Source organism: Zalophus californianus, chromosome 3 (genome assembly GCF_009762305.2).
Source record: "Zalophus californianus isolate mZalCal1 chromosome 3, mZalCal1.pri.v2, whole genome shotgun sequence".
NCBI classification, from domain to species: domain Eukaryota; kingdom Metazoa; phylum Chordata; class Mammalia; order Carnivora; family Otariidae; genus Zalophus; species Zalophus californianus.
Genome location: NC_045597.1, coordinates 144,539,882 through 144,560,867, shown reverse-complemented (window position 1 = coordinate 144,560,867; position 20,986 = coordinate 144,539,882). Strand labels below are relative to the sequence as shown.

Below are 20,986 nucleotides of genomic sequence, written 5' to 3'. Positions count from 1 at the left end.
CCTTTGGGAGTTGTGTCATCTGATTTCAAGAGAAAATTTGGGATATAAATAGCTTCCAAGGATCAGTTGAGCACTGATTGGACGGAGGGTCAGTTTTCACAGCTCCCTGTCCCCCCATCTACCCTTAGTTCGTGTTTAGGGATCCTTAACTTTCTGCTTTATTGACCTTCTTAGGACTAAAAAAAAAAAGAAAGAAAAAGTTACATCAAACAGAGGAAACATTTCTCAGAGGTCAACAATGATGACATTTTACACGTATACTCCTTATCATTTATTTTCTATAGAGTGCATTTTAAGAATTCTTAAGGAAAAATGCACCGATGACTATGTTTTCATGTTGTAAGATTCTTAAACACAAAGTCTTTATTTTTTAAGGGCACTCATGATGTAAACAATTATGCTTACTCTACCATATAACATTAGGATGAAGAGTAATTGAGCTCTTGGATATTTTGAAAGCAAAATTAATTATAGTATTCAAGATCCCATTTTATAAACCTACTTGCACAAATTTATTTCAAAAATGAAATGAGGGCACAACATAGTCTTACATGTTTTCCCTGTGACATAATCTTACGTAAATATTCAGATATTTTCACATGTCTCAAATAGATGTATAGGAAAACTGTTTATGATAATACTCTAGCAAAAGCCCAGGATTGCTATTCCATATTATACTATAATTCTGCTTTTGCCCTATCTAGCACGATCCAATGAAACCCAAAGAGTCCTTGTGGTGCTCAAAGGCAGGGAGACAGAGAGTACAAGGCAGGTGCCAGGGAAAGGGAGAACAAAAGGGAGAAGAGAGAGATGGAGAGGAGTGGGGAGAAATAACATGCCATTAGGTGTGTTGGTTTTTTAAAAATTTGTTTATATTTAGGTTTTATTCACATGTCTTTCAAGTTTCTTTTCTCCAAACTGAAAAATAATTATCTTAATGAGTCTGCTACAACTTATTTATAACTTCCTTAGGAATGTCTTATTATACTCTACTTGAGAAATGAGTCTAAAAGAGTTAGTATTTAACAGAAATACTAACTTTCTGGGCTAAAGGCATGCACACAGTGTATACAATTTTTAAAATTTCTTTTTACTGTGCCTATAATTCAAAATGCCATAAAAATGTTTAATGTCTTTTCCACACTAAATATACATGTTGCCCCATAATTTGCTTCAAAAATTTTAAAGGGGTTATTCAAACGCAAATTATCCTAAAAGCAATGAAGGAGATGATTGCCAACAGTGAATTCACTCCCAGGATGCTGCTGCTGATTATCAATCAAATAATATAGGACTCTAAAGACTAAAGTTTCTTCTACCATCCCCATCCTCACTCTACTCCTCAAAAGTAATCACTTATACTAGTTTAGCGGAAATATCTCTAGATGTTTTCTAGACATTCAATAGATACATGTTCATCTCCTACTCTGTACCATGCACTGTTGTAGGTGCTGGTGATACAATAATGCTCAAAAAAAAAAAAAAAAAACAAAACAGACCAACTCTCTGCTTTCAAGGTCTTTACAGTTTAGTGGATGAAACATAAAGTGAATAAACAAACCAGTACACATACAACATGATATCAAGTAATGGTAAGTGCTAAGAAGTTGATAGTAGGACAAAAAGACAGAATAGAGGTGTTTACTAGTTGAGTTGGGGGGGGCAGGGAAGCCCTCTTTACCTGAATACAGTGAGAAAATGATCCTCTCAAATATGGTAAGAGAGTCTAAACAAAGCAAACAGCAAGTACAAAGACCCTAGAGCAGAAGTAAGCCTGGCAGGGTTGAGCACAGTAAGGAGGTCAGTATTGCTGGAACAAAATGCGTAAGGGGAAACTAGTTAGGAGATGAAGGTAAAGACAGCGCTTGTGATGAGCTATGTAGGACTTCATGAATTAGGCATTGACAAGGTCTGACTCTAAAGAGGCATTCTGGCTGCCGAAGAGAGACTAAAGGGGGTCAGGACAAGAATAGGGAGACCAGTGGGAGGCTACTGCAGTTGGCCAGGAGAGAGATGATGGTGGCTTGGCTTCTCTCTCATTCATTGCTGGTAGGAATGCAAAATGGTACAGCCACCTTGGGATACAGTTTGGAAGTTTCTTTAAAAAACGAAACATACTCTTACCATATAATCCTACCATTGTGGTCCTTGGTATTTATTCAAATGAACTAGAAAAGTCTGCATACAACTATTTATAACAGTTTTTTTGTAGTTGTCAGAACTTGGAAGCAACCAAGATGACCATGGTTGAATGTATAAACAAACTAATATATCCATACAATAGATTATGATTCAGCAATAAAAAAAGAGCTATTAATACATGAAAAGACAGTTTGATGTTTAGACATAATAGCTACAAAGGCATTTTAGTTCCTTGCAAATGATTTTTATATTTCAAACCAGAAGTACAAGTGATGTTCTCTATTAAGTGAATATTAATATAATGCAGAGTTGTGCCTTTGTCATCTATCGGATTTATAATCCATGCGGGTAGTTACCACATAGTGTTCATGAATGATAGAAATATTCTATCTCCTTAGCCTTTATATTATTAGAAAGAGAGAATGAGAGAAAGAGAGAGAGAGATGGAAATTAATTTTAAGGAATTGGTTCACATGATTGTGGGGGCTGGTAAGATGGAAATCTTCAGAACAGGCTGACACTGGCTGGAAATTCTGGCAGGAGTAAGTGTTAACAATCTTTAGTCTGAAAGCAGTCTGAAGGCAGAATTACTTCCTCTTAAGGGAATCTCTGTTTTATCCCTTAAGGCCTTTAATTAATTGGATGAGCCCACTCACATTATGGAAGGTAATCTGCTTTACTCAAAGTCTACTGATTTGAATGTCAATCACATTTAAAAAAACACCTTGACAGCAACACTTAGACTGATCTTTGACCAAATACGGGCACTATACCCTAGCCGTGGTTAACACATAAAATTAACCATTGAAGAGGTATTTGTTGCTTTTTCAAAATTTGCTTTTAGTTATAGAATAGCATATCTCATGCCTTCCTCTTTACACACTCCTTTATTCGTATATCCAAAAATGAATCCACATTACTCTTTCTCCAAGATTATATGTTCATTCCTTCTTAATGAATGGCATCATGCATCATGATTAAGAATAACCATATTACCAGACTCTTAAGTCTCATATCCCTATTTGATATCTCATTTCTGTATGCTGATTTTGTTGATGATCTGTCTTGGATAATTTATGAGTTTAGAACATACAGTCTTAAAGTCATCAACATCAAATTTTCAAAGAATCAATTGACCTCCATTACAATGTGTCTGTCATTCTACTTTGAGTAGCAGATAAAACAAGGCAGCAGGAGAATTCTTGGAGCTTGGTGACATCACAGGATTACACCTCAATGACTCCCATTCCACCTGTCCTGTTCTGTGGTTTTATCTGATCACTAGATAAGAAATAATGGAAATAGCATAAGCCCTGAATTTTCAGACCATGTAGTGTAGTGACTTGCTGCAATGGGCTAAATGGGCTAAAGTGGACAAAATGCAAAAAAAAAAAAATATTTTGCCTGGGGTTACAATGTCAGTGTATTAAGGATAAATCAAAACCACCCAAACATAAGTTCCAAAAGAAAGTTAAAAAAGATACAAAGTAAGTATTAATCAGCATTAACTTCCAGTTACTTAAGGCTCTTCTATCTTCATACGTATACATGTAGTTTTATAACTCCAGCACTTAAGATGTATATATTTTCTCATAAGTCATTTCATAAATGCATTTGTGTGGTAATACCATGAAAAGTAAATATTGGCAAGTGACTGTGCTCTGAATGTTTCTAGAAAAAAGCAGCACATAGAGGTCATCATATAACCTTTTTTTTTAGTTTTTTTAAATTAATTAATTTTTTTGATGTAGTGTTCCATGATTCATTGTTTGCGTATAACACCCAGTGCTCTATTCAATACATGCCCTCTTTAATACCCATTACCTTTTGAGACTCTTTCTGGCATCATTGGGTGCTGGTGGGTGGGCTTTCTACCTTTTTTGCCCTTTCCTTGGTTCCTGCCCTCTCAAGTTGGTGTGACTTGTCCTGGAGGCCTTAGCACACACTGTCATTCTGTCTTCCTTCCATCAGCTTATGATCCCTGGGCTTCACTCTGTACAAAGAGATTTACCTAAGCGAATGGAACCCCAAAGCCAAAACTAAAGTGCGCTAAAAATAGCTCTGAGTTATCGGTGCGCTGACACGGATACAACAAAGTCAAGCGACAGACAAAGATGGCCTGTGTTCTTCCCAGAGGCAAAGCTCAATCTCTCGGTAGAGTGTTTTGTCATTTGTGGGGAGTCTTTCACACTGTCTTCCCTGTTCACACCTTTAGGAAGTTCTGGATCACTGGAGCTGACCATCCTTAACGGCAGGTTCTACACCCCTCAGTCCAGTCAGTGTTGTCTATCTGGAGCTTCTAGAGGACAAGACAGCGCGGTGGTTTCACTCCCATTCACTCCCCCCTCGTGCATTTGATTTCCTCACCTGCACTTCTAAACACGCCTGGTCTCCACCCTCAAGACAGCATCCACACTTAACTCAGGGTGTCTCTCTCCCACTTCTGCTGGCTCTGTCACCTAAAATGAGCTTCCAAAATAATCTATTTATCTTTTTTCTTCACTTTTTTAACCTGTGATGTTGATCTCAGAATGAATATCTTTTAGAGTACTTGATGAATTGTTCTCTAAAATTTAGAGATAGCACTCAAGTAACACATGTGAATGACTTTTGTAGACTCCGAGGCCTTATGCAAGCAGCCTGTGCTAGCTCTATTATATATAAGCAAGATTAGTAAATGTGAGACGACTTTGATAGCTTCTACTCCCTGTTTTCTTTCCACTCCAGTTGCCTCCTTTCATAGCAGACACCTGCGTATGAACTCTCTTCTCCATTTTAGTTCTTTTCATTACCAGAATAGTGTATGAATTGGTACCTCCAGACCGGTATCACGGTATCACGTTTGGTAAGCTGCAAAAGCTTAAGTCCGTTAGTGCTTGCCTTTAGAAGATGATCAGTTTGAGAAATTCAGAGCTTTTCAAATGTTAATCCAATCATTTTTCCTTTCGTTTTTTTTTTTTAAGTAGTTCGTATTAAGGGATGATCAGAGAGTGATTTGCTATATTTTCAATCCTATTGCAATGTTTGTTTTGTTATCAGATTTTCTTCACTTTTTCCTAAAGTTTAATCTGTATACATTTTTGTAGAAGACTGCTGGATACTGAAGATGAGCTCAGTGACATTCAGACAGATTCGGTCCCATCAGAAGTACGGGACTGGTTGGCATCCACCTTCACAAGGAAAATGGGGATGATGAAAAAGAAATCTGAGGAAAAACCAAAATTTCGAAGCATTGTGCATGCTGTTCAAGCTGGAATTTTTGTGGAAAGGTAAGTGGAATTGTTAGTATCTCAAGATGATAAAATTTGGAAGGCAGGAGATACACTCACCATATCAAAGTTATATGAGTCAAACATTTTACTTATTGAGGAACACTTCAATTATAAGTATACCCAGAATGAGCAAATTTAGAACTTTGTTATGAATTTGCCTTAACAAAAATGTTTTGTCCTGGGTTTATTACTTTTACTTCTTTTAAATTGACATAAAGACTGGGGCGCCTGGCTGGCTTAGTTGGTTATACATCTGCCTTCGGCTCAGGTTATGATCTTAGGGTCCTGGGATAGAGCCCCACTCTGGCTCCCTGCTCAGCAGAGAGCCTGCTTTTCCCTCTGCCTACCACTCTACCTACTTGTGCTCTCTCTCTCTCTCTCTGTCAAAGAAATAAATAAAATTAAATAAATAAATAAATAAATAAATAAATAAATAAATAAATAAATAAATTGATCTAAAGACTAAAAGCAAGGGTGCCTGGGTGGCTCAGGCGGTTGTGTCAGCCTTCGGCTAAGGTCATGATTCCAGGGCCCTGGGATAGAGCCCCACGTCGGGTTTCCTGCTCAGCTGGGAGCCTGCTTCTCCCTCTCCCTCTGCCCTTCCCCCCTGCTCACGCGCGCGCGCGGTCTTTCTCTCCCTTTCTCTTTTTTTCTCTCTCTCTCACACACATGTGCAAATAAAATATTTTTTAAAAAGGAAAGACTAAAAGCAAAGACTTTTGAATGGCCAATGCCCTCAAATGTACCTTTGTGAGTAACTGTTTAAAAAATTATAGCATGTTCATGTGTTACACAACTAATTTTATTTGCATAAAATGTAACATTTCATAAAACAAATTCTGTACTACATACTAAAATCAAACAGGCCTTTCTCTGCATTGAAGCAAAAAGACTGTCCTCTTTCCATCACGGGAGAAAAGCTCCTTATGTCTGCTTTTGAAGAGCTTTTGACATTTCTGTCACTGAAGCAAGGAATACTTGATGACCCCTAGATGCTCCAAATCGAATCACCATAGTTTCTCATGTGAAATACATGTTAATGTGGCCTAATTTTATATGTGTTTAGCCCTTTAAGAATACAGCCTATTTTTCTGTCTCGGAAACAAGATGTTCCAGAATTAAAACTAAATAAAATACTTGAAATAAACACGTTACATCTGACAATTTTTGAAAACTAGTTACTAGAAATTGCTTAGATTAAAAATATTGCATTATATTAAATTATATATAAAAAGATGAAACATTTTCTAAACTAATAAAATTGAGGAAGAGAGTTTTTTTTTGTCAGTGTGCTTACATTTAAGAGAGACCACATCATTTTTCATCTTCTGAGATTTCTATTATTTCTAATGGATATTATATACTTTAATTTTCCTCTGTTAAAGGAAAAATAGGAAACACATTTGGATTCCTAAAAATGTAAATGAGAATGCATTGCAAGAAATATTTGATGCCATTTAAAAATAAAACTACAGCACATAAAACTTGACGTTTCTTGTTTTGTGCTTCTACTATTCACGATAATAACCACTCAGTGATTATTTAAATTATTTCGAGTATTTATTAACCATATTTAATTGGCTTCGATAAAAGAATCCTCATAATAAGCAATTTGATTAGTGTGGTGAGGTGATACCCACACCCCCTTATAAGGTGCATAAACTGGTCTCAACTCTGCCAGGTGGGACCAGAAGTCTGCAATAGGGAAGCAGGGCTGGCGAGAAAGAATATCCATAACCATGTTGCCATTTTTTAAAAAAACAACTTAGGAAAGTGTATGACAGTTATTTATTTTCATTAACACCAAATTGAAAATATCTCAATAGTAGTTCAGAAAGTCAGTGAGAGAATCACCAATAAAAGAGAATATGTGTGATTTGCTGGAAGAATGTGTATTTTGTCTTTTTCAGGAAAATACTGTAGAACTTGGCAAACTAAAAAGGTTGCAAACTGTGGGAGTCAATTTCTATTTCCATCCAGTAAAAGATTAAGATTTCTGTAAAATATATTGATATGCTAAATTTTCATTTTTTTCATAAGCTACATAAAATATTTTATTTAATGGCCTGTAGAAATAGCAAATATACTTAAGGTAACTAAACTAGCAAGCAGTCTTGAAGAAATCAGTAAGTTACAAACATATGGAAATGAAATCTCTTTGATTACTCTTGTGTCCCCATTAGGAGGTGCATAAAAATAGGGGCATATGTTTATCTTGAATTTTCAAAATGATCATCTTCAATTTTGAAAATTAGAAAGCTTTCCTGAGTATTCTCTCAAGTCTCCCCTCCACAAGACTCCGTGCCTCCGCAGGTCCTGGCAATTCATTACCCAGAGATACCTTGAATCAGTTCACTTTCCCATCTCCCCTCCTGCAACCCCAGCCCCCAGCTCTGTCACCTGCCATCAGAAATATGACAGTAGCTTTCCAGTTGGGCCCCCCACTTCCTCAACTGCCATTTCCAAACAAGTCATTCTACAGTGACGTTTTAAAATATAAATTAGTCCTTGTCACTCCTAAGCTTAAAACCATCTGATGGTTTTCCATTTCACTTGGTATTAAGGGCGACTTCTCTACCATGGTTTTTCAGGATTCGGCACCTTTTTACCCTCTTGCCTCATCAAATGCTACCTTCATTTTTGAGCGAATATCTATCTTGCTCTGATTTCAACCCACATCCCTAACTCTTTCTCCCCGTGGGACCATAATGCTGTTATTCCCTCTACCAAAAATGATTTGCCCTGCCCTGCTCCTGGATGGCCCTTCCTGTCTTTCCAGATGCCTTCCCTTAGCACTCTGTACAGTGTACATCACTTTGTCTACCCTGACCGGTGGTTTACCTCACAGCAGTGAGTGCTGCTTGTTATCATGTATTTTTTTATTTATTGCCCCTCTTCACTGTTCAGTAAGCCTCACGAAAGCAGCAACTGCCTTTTTCTTGTTCGCCACTGGTCTCTTACCTAACGCAGTGTCTGAAATAAGATAGTTTTTGGTTTTTGTGGAGTTTTTTTGAGTTTTTGAATTACACATTGCAACTCTGGTAAAGACTTCCAAAAAGAGTCCCCCATATTTCCAGTTGGACATTCACCACTTGCAGGAGCCCAGGAAATTCATTGTTCTTTTTCAGCAGCTTGTAATATATCCGTGATTTACTCAAGTGTGAGGTGGCTGTGTTAAGGTCTCCTCCACACGGATTCTGAACCGTCATCTTCATTTTTTTTTTGTCCTAATATTCTATTCCTTATTACAGGATTAGAAGTTGATAATGGGGAACTTCCTTCATTTCCTCAGAAGGACAATCTTCTTGGTCTCGCTTTACATTCCATGTAATGAGAATGCACACTGACATTCATTCCTCAGATGTAGTCCAGGTCTAAGAGATCAGCACCAGAGTTCCCACAGAGCCCTGGGAGCCCCAAAGAACCAAGAATTGCAGGCAACAGCCCTGGCTGCAGAGTAGTAAGGACAGTAACATTAATAATAATAATGGCTTTCTTGTATTGCGCATTTATTATATTACGGTAGACATTTATATCATTTACTCCTCACAAAAAGCTTATAATTATCCTCATTTCACAGATGAGTGACATTAAATAGCTTTCCAAAGGTCACATAGTTAGTGAGTGGCTAGTCTGTGATTTAAAGCATGTCTTCTCTTTGCTACATCCTACTGCTTTTCTGTGTCATGAAGTCACAGGGATTGAAAGTTACTTAATTTTTTTAATTTCTTACTACTGATTATTGACCTTATTTTCCTGGACCATTATCCTTTTATTTTCCCTGTCCCTCCATTTTTTAGTAATGATGACTAGAAAAATAGATAGAAAAGACTGTTGTCTCCAAGAAAACCCACACAATAACTAAATATCATTATTGACAATAATTATTTTCTGGGTCTGTTATAGTGCAATTACCAATTTCCTTGCCTGCAAGACTACAATAATTATGCCTATCTCAATGGAGTAATTAAGTATTTTTATTTATAAAATGCTCTGAAATCTTCCAAGGGAGCTAGAGAATAAGGATAATTTTTTATTAAAGCCAATTACCCACATTCAAAAATTATTCAGAGTTATTTAAAATAAACATTAAATGGAAATAGTGAAATAAAGTAATAAGATCTCTGTGATAAAATGAGGGGATACTTTACCAAGGAAGCCTAGGCTAAAGATATACGTAAATGAAATTTTTTAATTCTGAGCTTTCAAGAAGTCAAGATTAAAAAGAGAAACATGAGAGGCGCCAGGGTGGCTCAGTTGGTTAAGTGACCATCTTTTGGCTTCGGCTCAGGCCATGATCCCAGGGTCCTGGGATGGAGCCCCGCATCGGGCTCCCTGCTCCGCAGGAAACCTGCCTCTCCCTCTACCCCCTACCCTCTCTCTCTCAAATAAATAAATCTTTTAAAAAAGAGAGAGAGAGAGAGAGAAACATGAATTATTTGGCACTTATTCTCTTTAAAAGAGAGGTTTTACATAGACACTAAGTAATGTGTCTTATGGATTTTTAATCCATAAGGTACATGGAATCAAAAAGGTTAGTGTCTAGGGGTGCCTGGGGGGCTCAGTCAGTTAAGTGTATGACTCTTGGTTTTGGCTCAGGTCGTGATCTTGGGGTCGTGAGAGCAAGTCCTGCATTGGGCTCAGCGCTCAATGTGGCTTCTGCTTGAGATTCTCTCTCCCTCTCCCTCTGCCTCTACCACTTGTGTTCTCTCTCTCTCTAAAATAAATTTTTAAAATCTTAAAAAAAAAGTGTCTTCTGTAGTGGAATAATTCTGAATAAATTCTGAATAAAGCTGAAATAAATTCAATTTTATGAAATTGCAAAATATTTTCCAAATGATTATTTCTTATATTGACCTCCCTCATATAAATTAATGATATAATCATTAAATTATGACTTTGTTCAGGCATCTTGGGAGAAGTTACAACAGTATAGTCTAGGAATGTAGCTTGCCAAAGGACTAACAATATGAAAATGAAGGGAAATGATTGATAGTTAATTCTTTCTTCCCAGGACATTGGGGAATGAACCATGCATCTTCCAGTTCTGAATAGAAGTCTATGCTGTTCTTACACATTGGGATATCACATTGGTTTTCTTGTCACATGAACTAATGGAAGAGTTTCATTTTTTTGGTTTATGTCATTTTGGTTGCCCATCAGAAGATCCAGCAAATTACTGATTAATAAAAATACTTTTATTTGTACTATTATAAAAATTGAAATAACTTCGTTCTGCATAAGGTTTCTTAATTTTTATTAAATGATAATTTGAACAAACTTCAGCAATTTTTGTCAATATGGTCTGCCCTAGTATTTTTAACTTTAAAAAAAGGAAGCTGTATAAATTCCGATGATACTACATATTCTCTCTTATAATTTCCATTTTATAAAAAAAAGAAGAAGAAGAAGAAAGAAATCCATAAAGGAAATATTTTAATGACATTCAGCTTCCAGACCAAAAATTTTGGCACATTCATGGGTGCAAAACAAGAATATTCTTCTGTCATTGATATGGTGGCATGCCAGAAAGCTCTGTTGCATATACAAAGGACAGTCTCTTTTAATAGGACGAAGCAAAGAAAAAGATGTCAATCGTATTGACTTAATAGGGTGCTTGTGTGTAGACATATTCACATTAACATTTGTCACATTGTAGATTCTCAGTAAATGGTGACCATATTTATTATTGTTGCCAAAAGAAAGCCTGTAACTAATGATAAAAGGTGAACATGCCAAAAGTAATCTTTTCCCTTATATTTAAAAAATAGTTGAAAACTTTGAGTAAATGAGTCTTATATATACACACTTATTTTTCTTTTTCAGGATGTACAGAAAGTCCTATCACATGGTTGGTTTGGTATATCCAGAAGCTGTCATAGTCACATTAAAGGTGAAATAATTTCAATTATTTAAATTTTTCAAATAGTCATTTTTTAAAAATCTTCTTAAAATGGCTGGGAGAAAATGAGAATAGGTCTTTGCTGCAGCTTATGCATTGGTACGTGAAAAATACTACAGCCATTCACAACATGTCATGTGTTCCAAATCATGACACATTGTAGACTTAAATGAGGATCGATTTACACTAACAAACTATGTCAATGCATATGCAAGTGTGTGCACACACGTATGTGTTTTTTTTTCTTCTTCATGCTTTATTTAGGTGGATCTTGAATTCAATTTTGAGATGGCACCAGGACTTGTCAGAATATACATATTTTCTTATGTATATATTGTGGGAAAGTTGCATGCACTAAAAAAAAGATGTTCCAGGACAAAACTTATATGAAAGAAATTTCTTTAGAATTTTAGGTCTGAGAACATATACAAAGATAAAATTAAGAAAGAAAGCAAAAAAGATATTCATCTCCCTTATCTCTGCTTTTTCTGTGGCTGAGGCCCAAATGCAGTATTAAATGTTAGAAATAAGTGGAGTCAAAACTCTAAAGTGGTGAAAGTTTTTTTTGGTTCACTTGTCTCCACTGCCTGTGTATGCATGAGCACTGTTCCTATTCTAAGCTCATCATTCAACATCCCTTATTTCTTTTTATCATTTAATTTGGGTGGAGAAATTCAAGTTTGTCTCCTCTAACAATTTCATGGTGGTTTTCCTGTATCACCCAAGAATTTAAAGGACACTGGCAACAGAATATCCTGAGTTGCTTTATTTTGGGTTTATTAAATTCCTTTTCTAGTTTAAATTTATATTGCTATTTATATTATATTCTTTTGTTAATTTCCTTTTACTCATCCCCTTTGCATTTGTTTTTTTTTCTCCTCTGCTGCATATTAGACTTTAATCTTATTTAAAAACGTAGTTTTTCTTGGATACTTTTTTACATTTATGTTTCTAAAGCTATAAAAAAAGACAAGTATATAAGTGAAATGTCAAATTATAAGATATTAATTACTCCTTGGATCTTGTGAGATTTGATTTTGTCAACTGTAAGCAAAAATATTACTTATTTTTATTTTTTTATTTTAATAACCTTTACTTAGAAACGAACACAATATTTTCGTATGAGAGAAAGTAAACACTTTTCTAAAATATGGTATAAAAAATGTATAAACTAATAGGTTGAGGGAGGAAATATCACCAGTAAAGAATATTTTTAGTTAAATAGGGGCACCTGGGTGGCTCAGTCATTAGGTGTCTACCTTCGGCTCAGGTCATGATCCCAGGGTCCTGGGATCGAGCCCCGCATCGGGCTCCCTGCTACGTGGGAAGCCTGCTTCTCCCTCTCCCATTCCCCCTGCTTGTGTTCCCTCTCTTGCTGTCTCTCTCTGTGTCAAATAAATAAATAAAAATCTTTAAAAAAAGAATATTTTTAGTTAAATAGTTCTTACTTCCTGAGATACCTTCTTGTCTTGTTTGTTCTCAATGAAGCATCTGCAGTAGTTTATAAATGTAAATCATCATTGTTGATAAAAATCCCCCAAAGTGGAAAACTAACCTTTTATTCAGTGGGAAACCCCTAGAAGGAACTATAAATAGCAGCCTCCTAACAATCTGAACTAATTCTTTGGAATTTGATAAAAGATATTTTGGCCTCATTTGAGCTTTACTGATGGCAAAATGCCTTCTAACACAACCTTCAGAGATTTTAAATTTACAAACAGATAAGGCAAGTGTTTGGGAATCAAATCATGGCCAAATGGAAGGAATTTAACAAAGGCATACAAGCAAATAAAAAAATATCTTATTGGTGTTTTCAAGTATTTAAAAATACCACTTGAAGTTGCTATTAATACTTTCAAAAGCAGTATTTTTAAAGGAGACTGTTTGAATACTATTTATCAGATTCTCAGTTTAGTTTCAGCATGTTATAGTACAGATCGTTGGCCTCTGTAAAAAAAAATGTATTAAATGAATAAAATTCTAAATAATCCCAGCTCAAATTCAAAATTAACACACAGTTTTTAAGGTTGCCCTATTTAATACTGAACCAGCTGTGTGTATGTAAACACACAATTTGCTAAGAGTTTCTAATAATTATTAGAACTGACTGTTGTATTTCTTCAAATTTTTAAACTTTCAGTGATTTTTTTAGTATTGGAGCTCCCACTTTACATGAAAACCTCCTTAGTGTATAGGATATCACTTGTTACAAGTCCATTTTGTGAACCCCTCGACAAGTTTTCAACCTGGAATTACCTAAAGCAAAAATCATGAGGTAGCTGGAATGGTTTGGCATAGTTCTCATTGCTTTCTCTCCCACCGGCAGTGGATTTTTTCCAAGGGTATGTATGTGTTTCCCTATAGGCCTGGCCACTTCCCTCAGGAATCGCCTGAAATGCTATAATTACTTTCCTCCTCCTTCTCAATCAAAAGACTCACTTCCTTTTCCTTTCCATCTGTCCCTGGAGGAGAGTATAAACGAATCAGCCAAGGTTAGAGTGAGTAATAAGGTAGTATATACTCTATCTTTCTAGGGTATTTGCAACTTAAAAGAAGACATAAAATATCAAAGCTTTAAATCAAAGGATTAACTCTTATGGTGGAATTTCAAGCCATGTAGAAAGTAGTGGGTGGGAAAGAGAAGTTGGGGCTACTTTCCCCTATCCCTCCATTAACATCACCCACATAACCTGTAATTCTACCTTAAAATGAAGCCCACTCTGGGCAAGTGATTTATGGCATGAATTTGAAGAGGGATTGAGAATAAGATCAGTATTATAGTGTTATCAGGTTTATTACATCAGGTTTGATAACTTTGGGATTAAGGGGAAGATTTTAGCACTTACATTACGCATTAAGGCCTCACTTTTGTGAACCCATGGATACTAAGTGGCTCTGTCATATCAGACACTGGAAAAAATATAGTCCGATGTTCTAAATTAAAATGTGACCTGCTAAATCTACAATGCCTGATCTCTCCAAGAACTTTTCATAGAAAGAAACAACTATATAATATTGTCATCTAAAGCATTTACTCCTTTTTTTTACAGGATGTTGATAAATGGTCTTTTGATGTATTTGCCTTAAATGAAGCAAGTGGAGAACACAGTCTGAAGTTTATGATTTATGAACTGTTTACCAGATATGATCTTATCAATCGTTTCAAGGTTAGAAACATGGAACAAAAATGAAATGCTCTTAGAATTAGTTATCTGAATGAGAATGAAAATGCAGAACATCGAGTCATTAATCAATGCATTTTATAATGTTTCTAGTTGGCAGGTCACAGAACTAGGGGGATGAGTTCACCACATGATATAGCCATTTTCCACAACTCACTGACATATAGCCACATGGACATCGTGAGGCCATTATCGCCTCATTCCAACAAGATACCAGCATCCGCCTGAATTACCCACAGACCAGTCATGTAGAGATTGGGAGCTATGTTTTTAAAAAATATGATTTTCTGTGTTCATAAAACACAGAATGAACCTTTCTTGGCAGCTTTTCTTGAACTGAGATGAAAGGGCTTCTAATTAATTTCATTTTAGAGCCATTTAAGCAGCAGATTTGATCCAGATTCCTAAGCACTCTGCAACCTGTACCTTTCATCATTACCAATGGAATCATGGAAATTTCAGAGCTAGAAGGTGCTGGAAGGTCATTTATTTTAATCCCTTGTATTACAGATAGAAAAACTAGACATCACCAATTGTAATTTGGAATTTTACCCTTTTAAGAACTAGCCTTCTGTCTTGACTCTGGAAGATATAAACATTTAAAGACAATAGTATGTGTAAGATTGCTATTTCATCTTAGTTAAACACCTGGGGATTACAATCTGTTTTAGGATTGAAAGCTAACAGGTTAATGAAATAGTTTTTCAGAGCAATCTGCATTTAACCTCAAAAAACTACTGCCCACATCTGACTCACAATTGTGTCCCATCCCAAACATTGTTGTGCTCATGTTGATTTAGTGCTACTATTTTGGTCAAAATATAATCATGATTATTACTTTTTGCAGATTCCTGTTTCTTGCCTAATTTCCTTTGCAGAAGGTTTAGAAGTTGGTTACAGCAAGTACAAAAATCCTTATCACAATTTGATTCATGCAGCTGATGTCACTCAAACTGTGCATTACATAATGCTTCATACAGGTATCATGGTAAGAAAGTTTTTATAACTGAAGTTTGTTAATTTGGAACATTAAATTCCTTTCTCCTACATTGCCATTGTCCCTTCAATACCTACAGGAGTATTATAAGTGATGATCTTTTGGATTTCTGAGGGTTAATGAGTTATCATAATATACATTTTCCAAAAAATACTTTAATTCCATGAAAAAAGAGATATGCAGAGGCAAATGTAAATATACTGCAAATTTTCCAAAATTTGGACTCCAGAACATTTTTGTTTATAATTTTTCCCCATAGGAGTCACCAAAAAACCAAAAAGTGACCTAGATAAAGTCTTGGGATAAAAGTTAGTTACAGTGCTCTTCCCTCATATTATCATGTTCTCTCAAACTGACTTCTGTGGATTTTTCTCTTTTCCTTGCATTGATAATCACAATCAAATCCTTCTTGGGATAAAAGTTAGTTACAGTGCTCTTCCCTCATATTATCATGTTCTCTCAAACTGACTTCTGTGGATTTTTCTCTTTTCCTTGCATTGATAATCACAATCAAATCCTAATAGGGATTTTGGAAGTTATTTATGTGAGTTTTTCCAAATTCTCTTTTCTCTTCTTTGCATCTAAATGAATCAATGAATAAGTAAATAAATGATTCAGCAATGCAATCCCAGGACAACCACAAGTAGATGTTAGGAATTCTGACACTGCCTGGAATTTCTGTAATGTCTCAGAGTTTAGGAAAGTGAAAAAAAGGAGCAACTCTTTCTTCTAAAAATTCCACACTGAGGTGGGTTCAAAGGGGTATAGGCCATATGAGATGCCCAAATCTTGGTACCTTCTTGATTCCTTATGTGATTCCTTCAGCCTATGCTGAAGCAGTGCCATAAATTGCATTAAGGTAGAATGTTCCATCAAATCCCATAATATGCATTGCCTACTTACTTTGACTTCAGAAGTCACACACCTATTCTATTGGGTCATTGGCACTCAGATCTACGTAACAAATACTCTTTGGGGCCCAGAGATCCTCAATACCTCATCTGTCCACACCAGAGACTATTCCTAATCTGGTCCCATGCAAAGTCCCTAGCGCCACAGTATGTTGTCCCGAAGATCTTGAAAATTTACAACAGTTACATGATTCTTCAACTTTATTATATACAGAAAATATTCATATTAATTTTATTTTTCCCCAAGAAACTATAGTGTGCTGTTTACTACACATACAATCCATTTGCTATGGTTCGTCCAATAGTGTCTCATATGATGATTGAATAAATTGTTTACTCTTCTTCTTCTGAATAAATTGTTTACTCTTCTTCTTCATCTTTCTTTGCCTCCAAAATGTTTGCACATCCATCAGTGCCTTGGGCTCAGATCCCACTCTTAACCCATGTTTCAATTATCTCTTGCTCCAAAAAAAACTGTTCCAAAACTTAGTGGCTCAAAACAACAACTTATCAATATCTCTCAAAGGTCTGTAGTTAGAAGGATCCCAACTATCAGGTTCTGACTTGAGGTTGTTGATGGGCTTACAGTTAGCTAACGACCACAGCTGAAGACATCTGAGGACATCTGGGCAAGATATCCATGGTGGTTCACTCACATAGCTGGCAGTTGATGATAGCTAATGTCTGAAAGCTCTACTTCTAATAAAGGCTTTTTATAAAGGATTTTCTTGGAATCTCACCACCAATTCAGTAGAAATCTGCACTCTACCAGAAAATTACAAAAAATTACAAAAAAAAAAAAACCTGCTTTGGAGTTAAGTCCTATTTGAGGGAGGCAGAAATCTCAAAAACCTTAACTGAGGCAGTAGCATGACCCCTTTGTGACCTTGTAGAAGGCGGAACTGTATGTGTTGTCAACTTCATACCTTGTGTTTTCCTATTGTAAGGTATATATATGGGCATCACAGACTTATGGTATAAATGTGTCCATTGGCTGAGATCAAATGCAGTCATGGCTAGATTTCCTTGGTCCTTGATTGAAACTTACTCTTCTTTCCAGGAGTCTGATTTGACATGTAAAAGGAGGAAGTAAAAGTTAATAATAATAAATAGAAAATCAAGCATGCAAAAACATAGCTTTAAAATATCATAAGCTTTTAGAAAGCAGTATACGTAACCTTTTTTATAATTGTTTCTAGCATGTGTGCACACACACAGGGAGAAATTCTTTTAAAGTTCCTTTGCTTTAATAAGACTTCACAGTCACAGCTGTTTCTCTTTGCCTACTGACAGCCGCAAATGTTGTTATCCTTGAAAAAGTCAGTTCAACATCTTCCTGGTTAGAGCTGCTTGCTGTTTCCTTTCTAAGGCCTTCGTCTTGAATCTGACAGTGAGATGGTTTTCATTTTAAGTGTGGCATGTCCTCTTTCATGAATTCTGTGGCTTTGAAAAAATTAACTGAAAAATGAAATATTTAAGTGATACTCTGAAATGGAAACTGAGGTGATTAAGTTTCTTCAGAACAAGATGGGATGGAAAAGTAATGCCTACTTCAGTATAATCAAATATCTACTTTAATTATGAAATGCAATGAGAAGATATATACCATTTTATGCTGGGAGGTAACCAAAATTTCATCGTTTAAAAATATGTTTCTGCTTAAGTACATTTTTTATTTTTTATTTTTTTTGCTATCAGTATAAAGGGAGCCAAAGAAAAGTCTCCTATTTCAGCTTCAGAACCTCTCTTCTGAAGGTGACATGGAAGGGATGAAGGATGCCGTGTTATTGGTAAATAGAGCAATTCAAATCCACGGTGTGACTTTTCCCTCAGGCTTGTGAGGAGGACTTGTATCCAGATATAACAAGCCATTCCAACTTCTCCAGAAGACAGGAAATCTGGTCCAGCCTGGCACAACTCCTAGAAAGTTGACATTAATAAAGATTGCATAGTCTGTAACTTACCAATCATAAACAGAAACTTCACTCTACTTTAGCAGATTTCATTGGGGAACTCATTTCTGATTTATTCATCCTTCAGCAACAATGTGTCAGTGGGCTCTTTACTCATCCATTAGTTTGGCCGTTACAAAAATAGTCCAGTGGAAGACTGTCATTGTTGTCTGAGATCAGGAAAATACATTTAAACTACAGGAAGTAATGAGAAATTTTATGATTGATGGTAAAAGGAAAGGCAAAATGAATTATGACTTGATTGCCTGTGTTGCCAAAACTAGGTTTCACAGCCAGCTTGATAGCTTTAGGGAAGTTGTTTTAACAAGCTTTTCTTTAGGTGACAAAAGTGGCAGGGGAGTATTAATTTTCACACAGATGAATGTGTTGGTTCTTTGAAACAACAAAAATGTATTATAGAAATATTCATGTAGGTGAAACTCCTTGGATTTGATATGGGGAAGACTAGGTCACTGGCTTTAGTGCTTTCATTGATCCCCTGCCATTTCAGAACGGTCTTATCCGTGTGACATTTCTGGAGCACTCCAGTGGTAGCCCCAAACTGTCAGGTGACTAATGCAGCCTGCCCCCTGCAAAATGTTCTGAGGACCAGTGCCTGAAGGGGATTGTGATGAAGCTATTGTCCTTCAGTTTGTTACTGTCACACGGAATACCCTCAGCCTGGGAGTAGACACTGCAGAGGAGAGTTGATGCTAGTACACCCTCAGTCTGTCTCTCTCTGTCCTTTGACACTTAATTAACTTGTAGCCTTGTGTCAAGGTGACAGGGGTGTGTGGTAGCTCAGTCCATTTGCTAAAGAGCAAATTGCTTCACCAAATGCTGCCAAGCTACCTCCAAGTGTCTCTCTGAATTTGAAATCTTCTGAGGGCCTTGGTAAGGGAACACTTGGATTTAAGGGCTCCTGCCCATGTGTTCTAATAGTAAGAGTAGAAGAAAGAAAGATGACGTGAGGTCTATTTCCTTTGGAAGTTGTAGTCCCCTGACCACACCCAGAAATGGCCTCCCACACTCTGGAATGACTCAGGTTTTCTCCAGTCAATGTACAAAAAATATGCCATGATGTCTCTATTCTACCAACTATGTGGAAATTCTGTTCTTGCAAATGGCATCCTAGACAACAATATTTGGAAGAGTAGAAAGAGTGCAGGCTTTCAAGGCAATCAAGACATAGGTTTGAAACCCTGCTCTACCATGACCTAGATCACTACTCTCTACCTTGGTTTTCTTGTCATTAATATGTGGCTAATAATACTGACCACCATGTAGGATGACAGTGAAGAGTCAATGATATCATATATATAAAGCATCTAGCCTAGTTCCTGAAACATAATAGGTATTAACACGCATCCTAATATCATAATAATTGTCAATTTATTTTTGTTATATATTATATTATGTGTATTATGTATTAACATTATTATAACACTCACTTTCTATACTGGATAAGTTATAGCAAACTGTCATCCTATTCAAAGGGCTAGAGAAAAAAGTGTCCAACCCCATAATTTAGCTAAAAGAGTTGTTAATTATGCTGTTTTAGACACACCAGGGACTAATAGGTCAATGTGATTTTCTGACCTGAAATTCTCCCAACCTTAATATACACACATACACTTTCTCTCTCTCTCACACACACACACACACTAATAATTTAGATATGAAAATTTACATCACAAGTCTTAAAGCTCTATTTAGAGCTTCTACCCATCAATATACCCAGTTAAACTAACTAGAAATTCTGCTTCTGAAACCTTGGAAAAATGTATTCTGCATATTGCCTCCCTCAAGTAATGAATGCTGTCATCATCCATAGAAGGAATATTGTGATCTCCGGAAGGAACAGAAACTTTGGAATCAGGTTTTGGGTTGAATTCCTGCTCGGCCACTTGATAGCTATGTAACCTTTGGTAGGTTGACCCAGTTCTGTAGGAGTCAGCTTTGTTGTCTGCCAAGTAAAGATAAAGACATTCACCTCATAAATGGAAAACAGCATGGTTCTACAGATCAAAAGAGACCGTCTAGCTAAAATGTTAGTTTCTTCTCCTTTCTTTCTGACATCATTATAAAAACTATTGATGGCAGTTAGCATCTCCCTAGGATATGATTTGAGACTGCTCATTTTAGAGTTGGTCCACCTGAGCATTTCTCTGGACAAAATGCAAACTGCAGTTTAGAGGAAGCACAGTGTCTGCACTGCTCATAACTCATCATTGTAACTCTTTACTTCTGCCCATGAGCAACCAGAAGAATGTGGGCTATGTACTGGACACTGTGCTAGTTGGGAGGAGTGATAGGACTCAGCTTTATTCTCTCTAGCATGTTCTCATGAATCAGTTACAAAATCTATGAATTCAATCATTCATTTTCTGAGTTGGAATTCTCATTTGGCACCAGTGTAAAATGAATGAACCGCTAAGGAACTAAAATTCAGCCCAAAATTCTACTTTTCACTAATACAAAATAGATGTGCTTTTAAATTAGGTGAGAGCATTCAACATTTCACTCTCTTCAAACTATTTTATAATTCTTTTAAGATTTTATTTATTTATTTGACAGAGACAGACACAGCGAGAGAGGGAACACAAGCAGGGGGAGTGGATGAGGGAG

The 20,986-nt window shown here is 36.2% G+C and overlaps 1 protein-coding gene across 6 annotated transcripts in view; it reads left to right on the top strand.

The window, feature by feature from the left end:
* The window catches only part of PDE1A (phosphodiesterase 1A), a 315,842-nt gene that overhangs the window by 237,704 nt on the left and 57,152 nt on the right, over window positions 1–20,986 (top strand). For all 6 annotated transcript variants that reach the window (XM_027591025.2, XM_027591024.2, XM_027591026.2 and 3 more), the window contains 4 exons: window positions 5,229–5,411; window positions 11,241–11,307; window positions 14,367–14,483; window positions 15,346–15,486. In XM_027591025.2, coding sequence (XP_027446826.1) covers window positions 5,229–5,411; window positions 11,241–11,307; window positions 14,367–14,483; window positions 15,346–15,486 — 508 coding nt within the window. The remainder of the gene's footprint in view (window positions 1–5,228; window positions 5,412–11,240; window positions 11,308–14,366; window positions 14,484–15,345; window positions 15,487–20,986) is intronic.